This window comes from Pezoporus wallicus, unplaced genomic scaffold, assembly GCF_028554395.1.
Source record: "Pezoporus wallicus isolate ANWC-B61680 ecotype Strahan unplaced genomic scaffold, APGP_CSIRO_Pwel_v1 contig_7274, whole genome shotgun sequence".
NCBI lineage: Eukaryota > Metazoa > Chordata > Aves > Psittaciformes > Psittacidae > Pezoporus > Pezoporus wallicus.
The window spans coordinates 2,417,560-2,432,814 of record NW_026637137.1 but is presented as its reverse complement, the minus strand read 5'-3'; the positions used below and the strand labels follow the sequence as shown (position 1 = coordinate 2,432,814).

The following is a 15,255-nucleotide window of genomic DNA, read 5'->3' as shown; positions in this document are numbered from 1 at the left end:
AACTGTTACAGTGTGAAGGACTCAAACATCTGAGCATTCAGTCACACTGCTATGAAGAGTGCAGGATCACAGGCCATATTCCTTCTGTAATGATAATGGACTAATTCATACTACTGAAATCAGAGTGTCTGCCTGGGAAACGAGGTACTACCAGAAATAGCAATGTTATGTTGGTGTGAATTTTGATCTAAATATCATAAGATAGAGACTTTACAATAGGAATATGTGTTTTATCAAGGTCTCCTACGTGATCTCTTAAGCACAGTGTGTATCTTTAGCTGTAGTTTCTTCCAATTTAAATAAGAGCCCCATTTCCCTGCTGAGTGCTCACAGAAACCAGCTATTGCTGTAGGCAAAGGAAGCAGGTGAAACATTCTGGTTTAAAAACAAAACAAAAAGATCATGCTGACAGATCACAACAAGAAGCTGTTTATACCCTTTACTGGCAATAAAACAAACCAGCACACTACACTGAGACAAACAGTAGGATTGGTAACACCTGAGATCCACTACAGTCTCTAAAAGCTTGCCAAGCACATTATTTGACAATTATATACACTGTTAGGATAAACCAGCTTTGGAGTAAGTTACATTTGGTTTTGTGTGTACAGTTGCCTCAAAGATTGATTGATGAGCTTGAGACTGTGCTTGTAGCTGCTAAATAGGAAAAATATTTATAAAGAGCCAGGATATCAGAAACTTCAAGTCTTTGTAAAGGCCTGCAATCATATCAGTAACTTGTCTCCTAACTTCTATATTCAGCTTCTCACCTTACTGATCATTACATACAGCTCTCCCACTTCAAACAGTACTCTCTCGCCTCTTGAGTACAGAAAAAAAACCCACAACTTCCAATTCTGTAACCATTATAATTTCCTCTCTGATGTTATCTCAAGAAGAATGCCTTTTCCTTAACATCATCAGAGATGCCTGTTGCAAAAGCACTTCATGAAAGAAACTTAGCTGTAAGGTGTATGGAAATACAAGGAATTTCTGGGGATAGGACATTTGGTCTGGAGAACACTCAACCCTTTTTAATCCAGCTGTCACACCATCCAATGTACTTGCATTTGCTGACTATTTTGTGCACTTTCTCTCTCACCCAGTGATTATGAAAATTCATACATAGTTCAGGAATGTCATAAAAAGCCCCACTGGCTAGGCAAGCAAGACCAGCATGTCAAAGGCTAGTCTCTACGGAATGAAGGATGATGCCATTAGAGACCTACTTTTGGAACAAAGAAGAGAGGAAAGCAATGGGGCAGTGACCTACTGTCATTCAAGAGATGGTTTTGAGCCTATCTGGTGATGAAGCTAAAAGTACCCCACTTCACCTGGTACATGCCGATTGCCAAAGTGGGCATTCCTGACTTCTATGAGAACAAGAATGAAGCAGAAAAAGGAACAGGTAGTCTTCCTGAATCTTTTTGGTTGAGTTCAAATCACAGACGTAGATCAACATGTTCTGGAGAGGAATACATAGCTATGGAAACAAAATAGGGAGCATTTAAGAATATCGTCATATGGCTAGGGAAAAAAAGGCTACCCCTGACAAAGATGAGAAAGCGTAGCTCAGGACATCAGCTTGTCAGTTAAGTGAGGACACTTTAAACTAGGTTTGAAGAGAAAGTAACAGAAACCCCAGAGAAAAATAAGATTTGTAGCGTAGTGGGAAAACAAGAAGTTGGGAAGAAAATGGTGGCGGTGGTGGGGAAACTGTGTAAGAACCTTGTCTCAGATTAAGCTTGTGACAAACTGGGGATCACACAAACAGCTCATCCTGGAAAGCTTGTATAGCTGTGTCCGTCTGAGTTTTGGTGAAGACTTCTCTTCAGGGTCTATTTACTGGGAAGAAGAACAGCCTCATCACTCAGAACTACCAGTCACATCACAAGAGAACAGCTGTAAACATGACAGCAAGACAAGGTCAGTGCTGTGGCAGGGAGTGCGTATTTAAATCTTAAAGATAAGACCAAGTGACACTGCCCCCCTGGTATCTTGAGTTTTGCCACAAGGACTTCCTTTCCTGGTACTGCTTCACATCTGCGAGTACTTTGTCCAGACTGTGTTTTTCCAAAAGACCGTATCTTTTTTTGTGTTACATGGCCTTGTCAGCTATTTCAGCAAGCTGTGCTCTCTAACCTAGTTCAGGCTCATTCCTTGGCCTCCCTCAATACATCACAGTCACCGTAATGTCTCTGCACGACATCCACCTTGGCTAGCTCCCCTGCTGCAATACAGCCTGAAATATTCCTGAACCGGAGTTTCAAAATGGCAAATGAGATGTTCCAGCTAGCACATTTTAAAAACATTTGTCCTTGTTTGGACTTGCTGTTGGAGACAGCAGTTAGGATCCAAAGGCTGCAGAAAAATCACCAAGAATTGTACAGTTCTGGTCTTTGTTCTGTGCAACTCACATGAGCCCATTTGCCAGCTCAGTCTTAATTGCTGGACTTGTCCAGAGGCAAAAGACTTTGCAAAGCAAAATAACTATTTAACTTGCAAGTCAACACTCAGATTGCAGCAAAAGGAAATGAAAAAATAAACAGACATCACTGCTGTAACTAAAGCAGTGACTCCATTAGCCCAAACTACAGCTGCAGCTCGATTTCACAAAATCCTGCTGTAAAAACTGGACACAATTCTGATATTTAAACCGGTGTTGATACCAAAGGCTATTTCACACCATCATAAGAATGCTAACTTGATTTACTCTGTAAATTAACTTTTCTAATTTAATTACTCTGTAAACAGACGCAGAACTTGCTTTGGGGTAAACCCTGTACTCTTTCCTGAATTTGAGAAAACGTCTATGTGCAGAGATGAGACAGCTTACCTGCCAACAGACTCCACACTCCCCTGACACTGGCAGTGGATTGAAGGCCCAGTTGGAACAGGGCTACACAGCACAAACCACCACAAAACCAGAAACAAATGCCCTTTAAATAAAGAAAAAGTACAGTCCAATATGCAGCAGCCAGGAGTTACTGTTACAACAGATAGTTCTATGAAAACATTAGCTACAGGCTCAAGCAGGACCCTCTTTCCCTCCTTAAAGCCAAAACCAACATGATATATGCTTGGGAAACAAACACCATTCTGACACTGCCTGCCCACATGCAATATTCAAGATGTCTTTCAGAACCTCAAAGGGATGATGGGAAACTGGAAAAGGTACAGAGAAGTGCCATAATGATGCACAGTGAAGAACCATCAAATAGACAGCACCCACAACCTCAAATCACTGAATCATTGAGGCTACAAAGGATCTCTTGGGAGCAACTAGTCCAATCCCAAGCACGGTCACCTTCAGCTGTTTACCGTGTCCAGCTGTGTTTTGAGTATCGCCACAGATGAAGAGTCTACAACATCTCTGGAGAACTTGTTCTATTGTTAATCTAGGTTACCCTGCTCTTGCAGGAGGGTTGGACTAGATGATCTTTTGAGGTCCTTTCCAACCCTTAGGATTCTGTGATTCTGTAATCACCCTCATAGTAAATAAGTTTTCTTGCTTTCAAGGGAATTTCCTGATTTTTAATTCCTGTCCATTGCTTCTTGTCCTGTTGGTGGGCACTGTAAGAAGAATCTGATTCCCTCTTCTTCATTCCCATCAAGCATTTATACACACTGATAGGATTCCCCTTGAGCCTTGTCTTTCGGGATAAGAAAGTGAACTAGACAAACCTTTTTTTTACTAATCCAAGATGACTTCTCCTACAATGGAAGAGAAGCACGTTAGGCATGAGTGCATCAGCTGTTTTTTCTGAGTCCATGTCAATCCAATGGACCTATGCAGGAAAGATTTCAGCAGAGGCAACTCCATGGGAAATCCTCAGCAGCAGGAACTACCACAGTTCTCCTTTGCTGGAGCTAGGATACCATGGAGGGCTGTGTAAAACCTGGGCATATTCCACTGGTTCTGGGAATTTGGCAGTCATGTACTGCGAGCTGTAGAACATGGATAGTTGAACTACAGGATAGTTGAACTACAACAGGATAGTTGAACTAAATGGATTTTATCTGCCAATTTCAATTTACCTGGGGACTAGAATTTGTTTGTTGTAAGCATCTCCTTCATTGTGAACACTTATGATCTAAGGTGTCTTTAGTTGCATACTGTAGTACATACAGACTTGTAATAGAAATATACTAGAAAAAACAGCATAACAAAGGGTTAGAAGGCCTGTGTTGACAATTCCCAGGACAGAGCTGCCAGCAGTAAACTGAGGAAGATATTTGTGCAAAGACCATAACGCCTGCACTCTAATACCTCACAGTGCAGATGACTTGCCAGCAGAAGACCTCGCCTGAGGAGCCTGGTAACAAGGCTGCCATGTATCACATAACACTCATTTTTAAATTAGCCCAACAGCAAAACCACACTACGGATGCATACATCAAACGAGAGAACAACAAAAAATCCTCAGTGGTCAGCAACCTGGACTAAGACTCATGGCAGCTGAAGTCAGCAAGAGTTTAACATGAAGGACCACACAGTTAGAGCTGACAGCTACTAAAAGATACGAGAGGTCTGTCCAAAGTACAAGGTTGCCACCACCAAGCAAGAAGAACAAGAGCAGTTCATGAGGTCTCAACAGCTGGCATTTCTCGTCCTTTGCTTCTCATAGAAACAATCCTGGTCAGACTTCCTCCAGTCATACAATGTGGTGCTTTTGAGCACGCGAGTGTGAATTAAGGACATCTGGGTAACATAGTGTGAATGCACAAACACAACTTGCTTGAAGATTCTGTAAGTAAGTAGCACCTTCTCTTTTCACAGTATCACACACTGAGTTTTATTTTGCTAATTTCCCTGCATTTATATTATTACACAAAAGACAGTGTGCCAGTGCATTGCAGATGCTTGCAAGAAGAAAAATGTTCAGCACACTCAGCCTTTTTCAGTGCTCTGGGCTTATTCTCCACTTGTGCGGAACATTGACTTACAATCTTTAAATTTATTCCAAGGAAAAATCTATAAACAAGGAGTTTGTGTATGTTTGTGCAGCAGCTAGGGAAATGAGCTTTAAAAAAATATATAAAACTCAGGATTTTGCAGTTTAGCAAAAAAGATGTTTTCACTTTAAAATGCCCACTAAGTTACCATATATTGCACTATGCAACTGGTCACCTCAGAAAATGAAACAATAGTAATTTCTTACCAGTCTCTTCTGCTGAAGCTGTTCTCTAAGTAATCTGTCTTCTGGTAAAACATCACACAGGAGAAAATAATTATCCTGTTCTTCTGTTAAGAGATTAGGAAGTGTGGGTAAGGGATGAGAATTTGAGCTGCTTTGAATATTTCAGGCACACAATTTGCCAAACCTTTGGAATGTGTTAAGAATGTGAGACTGTGGTTTTTAATCTCTAAAGGTCATAATTTAATGAAACATGTTCAAATATTTGTATATACATAGTTATAAGACCTTTACATCATTTATATTGCAGTACAAAGACAGAAGTCTTGTATAGATCTTTTCTAGTACCAGCTTTATTCTTATGATGGTTCTTCTGGAGACATTAAGCAATTTTAATTATTTACATTGGTTACAGTATAAAGTCAGCATGAAAGAAACGTGAAATCACCTTTAGTTTTACCTTGTATGTGGGATTTTTAGTTATATTCCCAAAGTTATTGTCAGTTTTCAGTAGTTACCATTTGGTATACCCTCTCTCCTTACCCTAACTGATCATGTTACCATGATCACTTTTGCTATCTTGTTTTACCATCTGCATCACAACTGCTTAGTAATACACACTGAGACATGCCTAACTTACATTTCTACTTCGGTTTTACCCACATTTCATGTTAAGTAACTTTTTACTATTTACGTTCATATACAATTTAATAATAAATCTTATTCAAATAAATTACTTTAAAATTACTCAGTATGTAGGAATATGTAAATGCACTTAATATTTTGCATTTCAAAGTTACTCTTTGTTAATCAAAGGGTTATGTGGTTGGTGAACCGAAGTGTCCATTAGTACATCTTTTACAATTTAAACTTGCCAGATTTCAGCCTTTCCCATCTTTTCTTCCCGTCTTTTGCCTGTGTGATGACAAAACCCCTGATTTCTGAGCTATCAAATTTGAAGGAGCTAGACATTAAAATTAATAAATTTATTATAAATAATAATTTAATAATTTAATTTTTTAATAAGAAATTAATAAATTAATAAACAGATAACAAAGTATTGTAATTTTCCTCTGACAGGGCTATCAATAGTTTATAATTCTGGCAAACTTGGGCATTCGGGCACTTGGTCTGCAATTTTCAAACTGAGTGGTAAGGCAAAACCATAAATACGTAAGAGAAAAACAACTATGGTCTTTGGAGTAACTTTCATGCTTTCTAGGGCTTTTTTTCTAAACCTTAGTTTGTATAATAATAACAACAACAACAACATTTTGTACCCAGTTTTCACCTTCCACCCATCTCTGACACTGGCTGCATGCACTTATACCTCTCTTTCAGCTCTCCATGGAGAATTAAAGATGCAGCAAAGCCCTAATGTTCTCTTATCTGCTTTTAAGCAAATTATATTTTTCTGTTAGAAAAGGGGGACCAAAGAAATGTTATCAGCTACTTCTGAGAAATAGTCACTTCACACAGTCCTTAGGATGGAATGTCCCACTGTGCCAATGCACCAGAATGGTGAAGTATGGTCTTTGGTCTTGTGCTGGAACCCCAAAAATGGCAGTCTTTGTATCCCTGCTGTGGAGGTATTGTCTTCTAATACTCTTGGAACAGTAAGCTCTATGGCAGGGGAGAGGAAAGGTGACTTGTGGCCCTGATGTCCAGGAAGAGTTAGCAGAATCAGTGGGCGTGGTGGACAGGGTGAAGTCAGAAAGTCCCAGAAAACCAGGAATATTTCTCCACATTTCTGGAAGGATTGTCACCAGTTACTGATGCAGCAGGTACCAAAGCTTCCCCAGCCATGATATAAGCCATACTGATTATAGGTCTTGATTTGCAACTGGCCTAGTTTGGCAGCTCATTTAAGCATGTACTGAGTTCATCCTCACTCAACACAGTGCTGAAACATGTGTTGTAATCCTTGGAAAAGACAAGTTTAAATATGTGGTTAAGAGTTAAATATTAGTCCTGTGGTCTTCTGACCTAGTGTCAGATTTCCTCACACTTGGCTGATTAAAGCAGCAGTATATGCCAAAAATTATCACATGATCTGGCGAACAGAGAGTAAGTGAGCAGCAGACTTACCTAACGGAGCTTCCGAATTTGTTCTTACTATGCTACAAAAATCTGTGATGGGCTGTTCTGCAAACCTCTTCTTCCAGTACAAGATGTATCTTTGACAACAAGGGAGAGATGATTAGTGAAAAAGGAAACATCAAAAAAAGTTTAATAAAGAGCTGATCACCTCTTGTTTTTTCCATCCTCTAAATTCTTCAGTTTAATGTTCTTAATGCCTGTCTCTGTTTTTAATTTCTTTATTTTTCACAAGCATTAAATTCATTCAGCTGCATTAAAACTGGGTTTAACTATCCTGCCACAGTGAAGAACTCAATAAGCCGGATTTGCATTAAGCTTCACATAAATACTGCGGCCTATTCCCATCTTCAGACAGAAGCTGGCACTCGGATGCATGCTTACTGAAAAGTTATAAAATAGAGTACTCTCAAATTCAAAAAATATTATGCTTTGTGTTCTGCAACATGCAAGCAGGAACCTGAAGCTCAGTAAAAATATCAGCTTGTCAGAAGTGAGGTTCTGGCAGGTCCCCTGTGGAGTTACAATGAAAGTTGTAGCTTAGCAGACAACTACATAGACAGAAAAATAAAGTCTCCAAACACCTGGGAATGGGATAGCAGACAGATAAGGAAAGCCCTAAACACACCTTGACGGTTTAATCCATCAACTATAGTTGTTTAAAAACATTATTAGAATCATAGACTCATAGAATACTTAGGCTTGGAAAGGACCTTAAGATCATCTAGTTCCAACCCCCCTGCCATGGGCAGGGACACCTCACACTAAACCGTATCACCCGAGGCTTTGTCCAACCTGGCCTTGAACACTGCCAGGGATGGAGCATTCACAACATCCCTGGGCAACCCATTCCAGTGCCTCACCACCCTAAAAGGAAAGAATTTCCTCCTTAGATCCAATCTAAACTTCCCCTGTTTTAAGTTTGAACCCGTTACCCCTTGTCCTATCACTACAGTCCCTAATGCAGAGTCCCTCCCCAGCATCCCTATAGGCCCCCTTCAGATACTGGAAGGCTGCTACGAGGTCTCCATGCAGCCTTCTCTTCTCCAGGCTGAACAGCCCCAACTTTCTCAGCCTATCTTCATACAGGAGGTGCTCCAGTCCCCTGACCATCCTCATGGCCCTCCTCTGGACTTGTTCCAACAGTTCCATGTCCTTCTTATGTTGAGGACACCAGAACTGCACACAATACTCCAGGTGAGGTCTCACAAGAACAGAGTAGAGGGGCAGGATCACCTCCTTCAACCTCCTGGTCACCCTCCTTTTAATGCAGCTCAGGCTATGGCTGCTTTCTGGGCTGCAAGCGCACACTGCTGGCTCATGTTCATTTTCTCATCAATGATATTGTGCTATCATTGTCTGTATTACAGAAGCAGCAACAGACCAGACCCCAACTGAGCTACGAAGCTACTGTCTAACCCAGAAGAAATCATCACCTTAAATTATATGATGAAGGGGACCAAGCAATCCTTATGCTAAATACTCAGAATCTTACCATTAAGGAAAAAAAATCTGAAAATGCTTAAGTGCATGCTTATATTTATACCTATGACTCATGTGCATGATATAAATCATGGGAGAGTCATTAAGGTAAAGGCTAACTACTCAGCAACAACTTGCTATTGACATGCCATCAAATTAGTCAAAGAATCAGAAAAAAATCAGATATTGTTATTATGAAGTGTAAATAGTGTAGCTTTTAATACTTGTGCAATCTAAAAGTTGACTGGCCACAGCCATCACAACCCATGGTGGTTCACGTTACCTCTGTTTACCGCCTAAATGTATAAGGATTTCAATTGCAGCACCTAAGGAAGCAGAATGTGTTTCTTTCTACTAACTCTGACGTGGAGAGGATTAACCTCTGTGCAGCAGACTGCTAAGGAGAGTGAAGCCAGCATGCATCGCTGAAGCTCATTCAGAGGCATCATTAGATGTCAGTGAGAGGTGAGTGTTTTGTTGTCCCTCTGACTACTCCACTGCTCATAATGCACAATGTCTTGCTGCTACTCAGAACAGAAACTCTCAGAATAAGTCATCCTTGAGCTTTTAGGACATAAATGTGCAAATGAAGTGATTTCAAGGTGTCATTTAGTCTGTTCTCTGCACTGAAAAAAAATGTTCAGACAGATCCACTTAACCATAACCATCTGTGCCATGACGCTGACTGTTAAGGGATTTCATATCTTAACCTGAATAATCAACGATCAAATAAAGGCAATGCCTTGTTGCACTTTCAGGAACAGAGAATGAGTGATCAGTGTCCATGAGTGACACTGATTATGTCCATGTCCAGTCATGCAGCTGAAGCTTATTACCCTTATCTCTTCTTCTTGACTTCATTCCAACCAATCTTTATTCTTGTTTTCCATTAGCACTGCTCTTGTCTGCATTCTCCACTTCTTGTAGTTCTGTCACAAAAGGTATTCCTAAGACTGACTGCAATTCATTGCTAAATTTAAAAAAAATTACATTTTTATAGTTGCTTCCCTGTATTTTCCACACTTCTGTTTAACGCCTCAGATTAAGGTTTTGGTGTTTTTTTTTTTTTGTGCATATTATTAGACTATTTTACTGATATTCAGTGTTGCAAATAAGAGAAGGCACACTGAAGAGTAACAACGCCATCATTTCACATCCTGGGGCCACTTTCTAAAAGATTTGGCTACTTTCCCATTGCATCAGCAGCAAAGAGAATCCAAATGGGCATTTTTTTGAAAAGGTGATTTTAAAATACATTTCTATTAACGCAGAATAATCCCCCAAGCACACTTAAACTGGTGGTCCATGACTGAACAGCTCCAATCCCTTTATTTCTCTGAATAAACTAGCGTTAAAGCACCCTGCATTCTTGTTCTGCCTGCTTTCAGCATAAAACCGAACAAGAACAAGTATCAGTTTTCAATTTTAAACAATGTTAAGCTCACACATCTGAATAGGGATTTATATGGCTTATGTTTCCCTTCCTAAATTTCATCCTAGTATTTATTTTTTTTTGCATCTTGATAGACACAAATTACTGTCTTTGGCTGAGTAACTAATAGCAGAACACCTACCATAAAACTCCCTTTAGCTGAGAAATTATCCAGCTAACATTTAAACACTGTGACAGACCTATCTATCAACTGGCAGCTACCATCTAGCCTACTGCTGGGCCTATACATTGCTGTGTGTGAAAGCAAAATGCCAAGCAAGTGCCTCGTCTCTGAAATTACAAGCCAGCTGGGGCCATGCCAGCTCCTGGAGGAAGCAAGCCAAACGTGACCCTGCTGAGATGATCAATGACACAGCTGTAGAAGGAGTCGCAGTTGTATGTAGATTGCAGTACTGCAAAGTGTAGTTAAGGATTAAATGTGATTTCTATGGGGAAATGTTGGCATCCTTAAAATATGGTAAATGAATTTCATTCCAGAATGTAACAGATCCTGTATTGAGCAACTTCTGCGTACAATACACTTTAGGACACTGTAAGTGGAGAAACCGAGTCTTATCCTGTGCGAATAAATCCCCAAATTAGGAGTTGATTCTCTTGAATGTGCTTTGTGAAATAAACAGCTTCCTAGTTTGTATGCAACTTGTTGATTATTGACGAGACCTGAGAAGTCCCTAGGATATGTCCTACAAGCATTGTCCTGTTTTTGAATATCAAGTCCTAGCAACATGCAGGGGCTGGGGAATATGAGGGGATGAGAAAACAACCTTTTAATCCAGCAACAAAAAGATCATAAAAAGAGTAATAAAAATCCTCCCATGAGACCCCTCTGTTATTTTAAAAAGACGATCTCCAGTTTTCTGAAGCTTTCTACAGTATCCGCAGCACACACACACGCTCCTTTCAAACAATATAACCCTTACCTTCTAAAATCCGCTACCAGTTTCACATCTGCTATGACGAGCTTGTGTTCAATAATCATGTGCTTCAGGAGCTGATTTTGCTCTGCTAAGAGATAGCATTCTTTGCAGAAAATACAAGGCACGTAGGGAGAACTTTCTACAGCATCAAAGCCACCTGGACTTTCTGGCAGAGACAAAGGCTCCAAAATACACTCTGTATCTAAAACAAATAAAAAGAATAATTAAGTGTGACTAAGCGAATAAATCTACATCACTTGCAGTACTTTTAGGCAGTGCACATAAAACTGGTTTTGTTGGCTCCCCATTTTATTGCATGGATCACTCCAGCAACGAGGTGCTTGGAAGTGAGTTAACTCCATTATTTCCAAGAAGGATGGTGTGAGGTTAGCACAGGGCAGTTCTCGAGTATTTGCTCCAGCTGAAACTCCCCGCTGACACCAAGCCAAACAGACACAAGTGCTCTCTGGTTATTACTAATGACAGTTTTATGATAAGAAACCTATTTTTCTTCCTTTCGTTACCTAGAGTACCTGATGATATGAATGAAGCTACTCTCTTTGACACATTCCTCACGCTATCAGGAAGGCTTTAGGCTCTATAGCACAAACTGAAACACTTCCTAACTGTACAGATGTTGAACAGGCGCCTGCCATGCCCCATGTGGAAAGGTCATTGGCCTGTGTTTGTGTTATACTGTGCCAGACACAGGTTGCTCAAATGACAGCACACAGAAGTGAGTCATCAGCTTCTGTTCGTCAGGTTCACTGCTGTTTGTGGTTCAACAAGTGGGTGGATTGCACAGTACTGCAGTAGTACTGCAAACAAACACACTGACCCAGGGTATACTTGTGTCCCTATAAACAACATAAACAATAGCAGTGTAAATTCTTAAGTTCTTCCACTGGTATAAATTAGTGTAACTCATTAAGAAATATTGTGACACCAACAGATTTCAAGAGCTGTCCCCATCAGCCTAACCAAATTCCAGTTGTCCAGAAATAAACCATGGTGTTCACTTTCCAAACAAATCCTATCTCAGTCTTTGTTATGGGTTTATTTTGGAAGCAAATACCAATTTCATTATGAACCCTTGATTTCAGCTACATCAATTTTGGATAGCAAAAGGAGAGTAAAAGCAAACGGAAAAAAACTCCCCAACAGTTCTTGCATTCTGAGGATGAAAACTGAAAAGAAAACACCATGGCTCTCCCTGATTCTTGTGTTATGAAGTTAATTTCTGCAGCAGGACAACAAACCCTATGTCTCTGGACTCCTGCAGCAACATGAACACCCCTGTAGAAAAATGAAATTTCACATTTGTTTGGGGCTCAAGGGACCTTTTAAGGTCATCTGGTCCAATCCACTTGCTGAAGCAGGGCCATGTAGAGCTGGTGGCCCAGGACCGTGTCCAGATGGCTTCTGAGTATTTCCAAGGATGGAGGCTCCACAACCTTCCTGGGCAGCCTCTGCCAGTGCTCAGTCACCCTCACAATAAAAGAGCAATGCCTGATGTGCAGAGGGAACCTCCTCAGTTTCAGCTTCTGAAGACATCCAAAGAATTAAGAGAAAGGCCTTCTCCCAAATCATATTTTGTCATGCAGGAATGTACGGCTAAAGGAAGTTTAATTAACGATATTTACCAGATAGAAGAATCAATATATGACAACTTTTACCCTACAAAATACACATATATGCATTATGCAGTGGCAAGCACATGAAATCTGGTAATCTGGTAACTTGTTCACATGAAAAATAATCTTTAAATTTACATCTATTTAGCTTTCTTTCCCAGGAAAATAAGCTAATGCAGGAGTTCTCCCCCCCACCCTCCCAAGACACTGAAATAACAAAAGAAGGGCCAGAGCTTCACAGATGGACCTGGGAAGCTCCTAAAAGTTCTGTGACAAATTTCCATTCAGATAAAGGAAGAGAGGTATGGAAAGGAGCACGAGGCTCTGCCACCCACCATAGAGGCTGTTCACCAGTGGCTGGCCAGCCAGTGTGGACATGCAGCGCTCCACAGCAGCCACAGCTGCCTGATGAAGGTGCTCCAGCGACCAAGGGTAAGCTAGAGCTACTGTCCCACAGGTGGGAAAAAGTACAAAGCCATAGGAAATACAACTTCGTTGGTTCCACACTGCTCCTGGAACAACGTATATGCCCTGCACAACCTTTGAGGGTTGTATTTATGACATTTGAAAACATTAAACTTCCTGGAAAGGCAATGATTTGGCTGAAGTCAGGTTACACAGCCTTCAGTCTCTCCCATAAAATTATCTGAGAAGAGATGGCAGCACACAGAAATGGCATTACCTGGAGCTATACAACTGCTGTTGACAGCCTAACATTTTTCTCTCATAATTTTACCCTCATTTCAGCCCATTCCTTTCCCCAAGACATTTCTTTATTAAACTGGCATTGTAAAAAGGGTTCAATTTTTTCCTACCTTAAGAACAGCAGCTGCTACACTAAGTGCTAGAGCAATCCTCCTGATAGGGTCTGCTCTCCCAAACAAAACTGATGTTACCTGCAAGAGCCTAGGTCTGTGCATTTACAGTCAGTATTAGTTTGTAGCCTGAAGAACCATTAAAACATGGTTTCTGAGAAAAGTAGAGCAACTTGATTCCCTTTGCAATTGCTGACTCTCTCTGGTGCTAAGAGAACTAAGACATGCTGTCAGCCAGTTCAGCTGTGCCCAGTAAGCAGCTACACTGCTTTTTGTTCATTTTTGGTTCAGGTCTCTTGCAATGACCTATTTAAACATTTAGAAGTCCAAATAAACAATGTCGATCTGTCTCAACAAACCAACTTTCAAAAGACAGGTGCGTACGGCAGGAACTGCTACTCAATATAGACAAATAGCTGATAAGAGTTATTTACCATGAGTATTGGGAATAGTAACTGTTTGGGCTGGAAAACCAGAGCTGTTAATCTTCAGCTGTAGTGATGACTTGCTGAAAGGAATAAACTGGGGTGAAGATTCTTTTTGCTGCCCAGAGTATCTAATACTAAAAGACAATAACTTAGACTACTAGACTTGTGTGGCAACTGCAGAAGCTTATGCAATTTATTTCAAAGGCACTTAAAGGAGGAGGTGAGGGGAAAATAAAAATCCATGAAAATATCTGTGCACTCATCTGCCACAAAAAATACTCACTGAAAAGGGAATAAATGCACTGAGCTGAACAAAGACACACAGCCTTTAAGCATAGCACTTAATGGACTAACACATAACAGAAACATCAAAATAATACAAATAAAGCAAAGCATACTACTGAAATCTCTGCAAAACCAAGTAATTTTGATTCTATTTTTTTTTTTTAAAGCAGAGTGGCCATGGGTACTGAAGAAAAGCTGTTAACTAAGGCACAGCTAAGGGCTACTAGGGAAATAAAACACTCAGATCGAGTTCTTGTGCTCCACCAGGACTCCCGCATGCAGAGACACATGAAAATGAGGGAGAAGTAGCAAGTGTTTCTCTTAGAATTTACTGCCACAAGAATGACTTCATAGGGTCAGATTAAACATCTCTGTAGTGCAAATGCCTTGGCTGAGGATAGCAAGAAGCAATTATCTAGAGAAGTGCATATAAATAGAGAAAACAATAGGGAATAATAGCATAGGGAATAGGGAAAAATAGAATAGTCTTCCAGAAATACAAATGTGGAGAGTTTAATTCACAGGCTCTATGAGTACCACAGTTTAACAACATTTTATGGCTTTTATCTTTTTTCTTTCCCCTCCATGGATTTGCTTCTGTACTGTTTGAATTTGTTGGTCTTTCAACACCTACAGAACCTGCAGCAACATTTTATGTTCTCCTAATGATTCTTCATTCCTTGGCCTGGTGGAACTCTTGGCTAGTTCTACTCTACCCTTCTTCATGTGCTGGTGTGAGGAGTGGTTTGAAAATGCTTGAAAGTTGAAGAAAATGGATTTTAAATCAGCACAGTTTTTCCTCAGTCTCTTCTCTTATACTCCTAGCATTTTGCTTGCTTTTATGATTACTGAATTAACCACTGAAGTATCTTCAGTGATTTCAAAGTCTCAGAGAAGTTGTGAATCAGGTGTTAATGTACAAGACACTGGACATACTCTTCATGTTCACTCCCATGTGTGTTACTTTGCATTTGTTAACATTAAATAGCACTTTTTTTTTTGTCCA

General features: G+C 40.2%; 1 protein-coding gene across 3 annotated transcripts in view; it reads right to left on the bottom strand.

Annotated features, from left to right (window-relative positions):
* ZNF277 (zinc finger protein 277) overlaps positions 1–15,255 on the bottom strand; it is a 53,132-nt gene that overhangs the window by 19,843 nt on the left and 18,034 nt on the right. For 2 of the 3 annotated variants that reach the window (XM_057403711.1, XM_057403710.1), the window contains exons 2-4: positions 11,091–11,289; positions 7,227–7,315; positions 5,163–5,245 (exon numbers count right to left, since the gene is read on the bottom strand). In XM_057403711.1, the coding sequence (XP_057259694.1) occupies positions 5,163–5,245; positions 7,227–7,315; positions 11,091–11,289 (371 nt within the window). Of the gene's footprint in view, positions 1–5,162; positions 5,246–7,226; positions 7,316–11,090; positions 11,290–13,536; positions 13,709–15,255 lie in introns of those variants that run through there. The other variant, XM_057403712.1, reaches the window with a different exon arrangement.